Here is a 5,549-nt window from a genome sequence, read left to right as displayed (position 1 = left end):
ATTTGATACAAATATACTAATAATGAGTCATAAAAGATGAATTATACACAATAAATCACATTAATAATGATATTAATGAGAAATTATAATTTAAATGTGTACATTGTCAAACATCTCATATCTAAAAATAAATTTACTTTAACAATTTGGACATTAACCATTCGTCTGTAAGCTCATCTAATTCCCGAACTTCATAGACATGGCTTAGATTGACTTCTTTCTGTAAAGCTAACTTTGTTCCTGCATACATTATTTGAAGATCAGTTTGGCAATCTAAATTAACAGATTAATAAAAAAAAAAAATCATTAGAAACAAAATTGAGGGCTCAAAGATATTTCATTGCTAATTGAAACTCTTTCTGAGATCATGAATTCTATACTTAAGGATACTACTAATTTTCTGTACATGTGGATTATTTTAATAATCAGTGATGGAGGGAGCATGTAATATACACACAATAATAATGAAAAAGTAATCAGGCGCTCAAATTAATTGATCAGTTTTAATGTTTGATTCACAAAGGATATGCAGTTATGATAAAAAAGCAAGCAAAAGAAATGGGCATAATGGTTCCCAGAAAATTAATGAAATATACTTTGATATTGATAACAGAAAAGTAAAATATTGTTGTTTCTATTTCCTATTTGCTCTTAAAATTCATATCTTAAAATTTATCTCCTAGTTTTAATGTCATTGAAGAGGAAAATAAATTTAATATCTGAGAAAAGTATTGAATATACCCCCTCCAATCTGGTTTTCCCTCAGGATACTTAACATCATCTTATCTCCTGCAAATAACTCACAACCTCCAAACTGCTATTGAACATTAAAAACTAACTCATCTTTCTAAACTTCTCCAAAACCTTAAACAATATTACATATTTATTAACAAAGTACGAGACATCCCTCTAGCCAATATGGCTCATTCAGACCTCTTAGATCATTCCCAGTATGTTGCCACTCCAGACCAACCTCCAAGTCACTGTCCTTCTCTTGTAGTTTACCTCAGGGATTGTCTTTGTCCCGTACTCTATTTGCTATTTATACTAATGCACTTCCCTTCATCCATTATTCCTATTACCTGTGCTGATGACTTTCAAATATAATTTTCTTTCCTACCTCCAAACTATCACCGTGCATAAAAAAAAATTCCTTAAGGACATGCATTGATTGAGTCACTGCAGTTGGCAATGAGCTGAATTTGCAAGTAGAGAAGACAAAGGCCACTGTGATAGTTTCCGATCACCTTAAAATTACTCCATATGTTATAACTCTTAAATAATGTAATAAATTCAATCTAAACCAACCAAACTATTTCATAGAAATTATTTACAGACGATAGATCACATGTGAATTAGAAGGAGATGGTCAGGATATCATTCAAGAAAAACAACTAAGCAATAGAGTAAACTATTAACTAATGGCCAATGTTTCTACACTGATCTTTTTCATTTATAACGGTTTTTTCCACTTAAAAACCTTAGGGTACTAGTCACTTCCTTAATATTCCTCGACTTTGATTACTGTTAGACTGTGCACATAGTTGCCTCTAGGAGTTTCAAAGCAAAACTAAAACAGCTGGATAATTACTTTATATGATTAATCTTTGCCCTTTGCTTTCCAATTCTATGAAGAGTTGAATTTGTTTTATCCTTCTTAACACCATAAGTGTTTCTTACCATCCTTTCTCTATAAAGTAATCCAATCCCAAAGTTCATTATAAATCTCAGATCTCCTTCAATTCAAATCCTTTGTCCATTCCGGATTATTAGCAATTTAAACCATTGTTTCAATACCCTTCCCACTATCAAATCCAGCCTATTCAACCATTTGTTATCTATTCATTACATTGCTATTCTTGAAGAAGTAGTTAAGTTTTTGGGATCTCATTGAACTCATAAAAACTTAGTCTTTGATATGATTGTTTAAGTATATAGACTTAGTGCAGACTAAAAAGTGTAACTTTTAATTATTAAGAGCTTTAGTTAAAAAAAGAACAGCATTGGTTTTGGTAAAATTCAGAGTGAACTTGAGTCAAAATGTGTTTTAATAAATTGAAGACGAATGAAATTAATTGAACATTTGTTTGAAGGCACTGCAGATACCAATCGAAGACTGGAAAACATTGTTATGGATATGCTTTATATCTAAAATATTTTAATTTTTCTTTACATACTATCATATATTTATTGTAAAAATAATTACACATTTGTAATATTTTAATGTTCAATGTTAATGCTAAGTTTAATAAAAATTAAAATTATTATTAATAAAAATAATTAAAATAAATAATATAATTAAAAAGAAAGACATGACTATATATATATATATCACTTTTTTAATGCTTATCCATGTCAAATTATAGTGAAGAATCTTTGCCCTATGTTAAAAAGGAAAATAAAGAAAAGATACACTTATCTTTAAGATAAATGAAATGATTTAATCACTTGTGAATCATAGCTTCTACTGCTCCAGTATCAGTGAATCACTACAGCTGAACCTAATGGTGCCTCAAGGCAAGAACAAAAATATTGGTGATTCAACACTTAATCAATTAATTATTTTCTCAGTGATGTTGATTTTCTTATCACAATCAATGACCTCACTGAACAATAAAACTCCTCTTTACACACATTTAAATCAATCTTAGATCTTTAGCAAATATGTGTGGGGAGAGAAATAGCTTCTCTAAGGAGCATACAATTAAAAACATCATCATCTATCAAGTTGATTAAACTTACCTCTTGGTGTTATATAAATAAAGCACATAGGGAATGAAATGCGGCCATCACGATGTTCCAATTTACAAGTGTAAACAACATATCTTGGTTCGTGGCTAGGCAAATAATCTTGAAGTTCGTCAAGTCCAGAAATCTATTCAGTAAACATGAAATAAATTTCATAGTTAATTATTTAGTATATAAGCAATTGTAATACTCAACTTGAAAGCTATACATCAACTTACTTCAATTTCAGAGTCCACGCTTATTGCCTGAGCTTGCCTATCAACTTTTACTGAAATTTAACACATAGGATCATTTAAATTTCATCCACATATTACGAATCAGTCAAAAATGAAAGTTGGTAACAAATAAAATACAGTTGTAAACTTACATATTAAGGCCGAATTGGTTTCAAATTTTCTAAACCTAAATTTTTTAACAGCTCCCTTAACTGCATCATCAATATCACATACACTAACATTGGGCTGGAACAGAATAAGATAAATCTATTTCTCGAAAATAATGAAAATCACTATTGCTTTTAAAAAAATAAATAAAAATATATTTACCATTATAACACCAAATTATATAAAATACAGTCAAGGAGAGAGGCGAAGCTAAAACTATAATGGTGATGAGTTCAACTTGAGATCATTGTTTATATTTACCTGTTCCTTGACAACCTTACCCCCACGGTACAACTGATAACCTAATCAGTTAACTGACTCAGCTCTAATCGATATAAAGCACTGATTTCTAAATCGGAATAGTAATCGATGGTATTTATACTAATGAATGATTGTGATTATACATTTTTTCTTTTTAGTTTAATCAATAAAATCACGATAAAAGAGTAGCATATCGGCTTTATAGTAATACTGTAGAAGTGTCCCCTCAGGAATATCACGTTGATTTCATTGCTAGTGTATCCTCGAATAAGGCCGAAAGCATACGGAGGTGGCCGACCGACAGGTCTTCCTTTCTCTTCTCTTCCGTCCTTTTTACAGCCCCAGGTAGGATACTGTGCGCTAGATTGAAGGGCGAAGATGACGATCCGCGTACAGTGGACGTTTACCTTCCCAAAAAAAATGTTGAAATACTATTTCGTCCCTACTAAACTTGGGAAGGCCCCCCACCCAATGTCCTTCCCAGACTAGTTGGCCTCCTAAACTTCGGACACGCTTAAGGATGATAATTGGGGAATAATGCTGTCCTGAACTCCAGCATAGTTCCGTCCAGCATCTAAAAATATTAGTGTAGCAATCAACCTTTTTTTTTTTTTTGCTCTAATTGATTCTCGTAAAATGGTATCCATTTTATTTATTTTATGAACAGCGTTACTATACACAGCAATTCCATAAAACATATTTCATTGTCCGAGTTAAGCAATGTGGAATTCGGGAGGTTTTATGAAGATCATCAATAGAGACTCCAATTTTGGGACGAAAACGTTTCCATTACATAAGAGTGATATTTCATATGCATGACTGAATAAATATTTTTATTTTGAAACTAAATCTCCTAGGAACAAAAATAATGAATACAAATGACTGTTTTTGGGCTAGCAATGGAGTTTAAAATATCAGATTATCTATGTATAAAATTTACATTTGAACTGAAGATTGGGATGTAAGGAGGTGAAGAAAAATAACTGCTGTTTGAGAAGAGGTATTATGGACAGAAATTGGCAAGGAATCACAAAAGGAGGAGAAACTTGTCCTGTAAGTTGTATTCTCCCCCTCTGCAATTCATATAGCTTTGAGGGTTGACAATAATTCAGTTCAGGCTTAATTTATGTGAAGTTAAGTCTATTCAGTTAGGGTCCTTGATTGACCACAGAGGAAGTTCTAGAAGTTATCCCTGTTTAGAACATGTAGTATTGGAGTAGAAAGCTTAAAAAGAACTACCACTTTGTTAAATAAAATAAATAACAAATCAGCTACGACAATTAGCTGACTGTCTTTCAAGACTCTATGACTTCATGAGTTTTCATCCAGCCATGCAGTTATCCATAATCACCACATTGTGATCTCAAAGTCATGTAGGCTGAGGCCCCATAATATTACTATGAGCTTATTTTATTTTCGCATATGGAGGGTTAGTTTTCCCCAACAGGCCTATTATTTTTGAGGACCCAGCTCAAGGTGTCAAAAGAAACCATAAAAATAAAGATTTGTTAAAGGAAAGCAGTTTATGTGATGGAGTATAAATATTGATTGGGTTGGGTTCTGATGTTCAAGGAGTGAAAAGAGAAATGAAAGGCAAGGATTTCAGTAATGAAGGATGGATATTTCTTGGGAATTAAAATCCACCAGAAAGAACCAAGGAAATTGCCGCAGGAAAAAGCACAATATCCAGAAATATGAGTGGGTCTGAGAACCCCAAAGAGAAATCTTATAATGCAATTCATAGGACTTTTTAGTTCCCCCTTAAAGTTAACCCTTGAGTCTCCCATACACCAGATATGGGGATTTAGATCTGATCAGGATGGCTTCAGTTATTTCTTCATTATGTCTGAGGTACAAAGAAGGTTGGTGATTGACTAATTTTTCTAAAAATTTGGAAAGATTTGAGGATAGAAATGGATCTGAAGTCTGAAACTTTTGATGGAGAAGGAACTTATTACAAACTTTTTGCGAGCAGAAGGGAAGAGGAAAAAATTATATATATGCAGAAGAATTGGAAGAATATGACCTAAGCTATAGTCATTGGTCCTAGATTTTAGAGAAGGTAGTAGGTCATGAGTGGAAGCATGCAGAAAATATAAATTTTCAAAATCAAAGGGGGCACTGGAGCTATCTCCATATATTCTATATATATATATA

General features: G+C 32.1%; 1 protein-coding gene across 1 annotated transcript; it reads right to left on the bottom strand.

Annotated features, from left to right (window-relative positions):
• Positions 1-3,433, bottom strand: GMF (Glia maturation factor). Its single transcript, XM_014417450.3, has 5 exons — positions 3,294-3,433; positions 3,116-3,209; positions 2,967-3,016; positions 2,743-2,875; positions 1-273 (listed from the first exon to the last, which is right to left on the bottom strand). Exons 1-5 carry the CDS (start codon positions 3,294-3,296, stop codon positions 134-136), a joined length of 420 nt encoding a protein of 139 aa, XP_014272936.1. The 5' UTR covers positions 3,297-3,433; the 3' UTR covers positions 1-133.
• Between the last annotated feature and the right edge of the window lie 2,116 nt (positions 3,434-5,549).

This window comes from Halyomorpha halys, unplaced genomic scaffold, assembly GCF_000696795.3.
Source record: "Halyomorpha halys isolate HHAL.00 unplaced genomic scaffold, Hhal_1.1 Scaffold157.1, whole genome shotgun sequence".
In the NCBI taxonomy this organism is placed as follows: Eukaryota; Metazoa; Arthropoda; class Insecta; order Hemiptera; family Pentatomidae; genus Halyomorpha; species Halyomorpha halys.
The sequence above is the reverse complement of the archived record's forward strand: the minus strand, read 5'-3'. Positions and strand labels throughout refer to the sequence as shown.

What these genes read in the sequence shown, in the direction of transcription:
- GMF (XM_014417450.3), bottom strand. An exon ending in AACCAATTCGGCCTTAATAT is followed by an intron (nt 3,017 to 3,115) that starts GTAAGTTTACAA and finishes GTTAAATTTCAG; the next exon opens with TAAAAGTTGATAGGCAAGCT. An exon ending in TATTTATATAACACCAAGAG is followed by an intron (nt 274 to 2,742) that starts GTAAGTTTAATC and finishes CTGTTAATTTAG; the next exon opens with ATTGCCAAACTGATCTTCAA.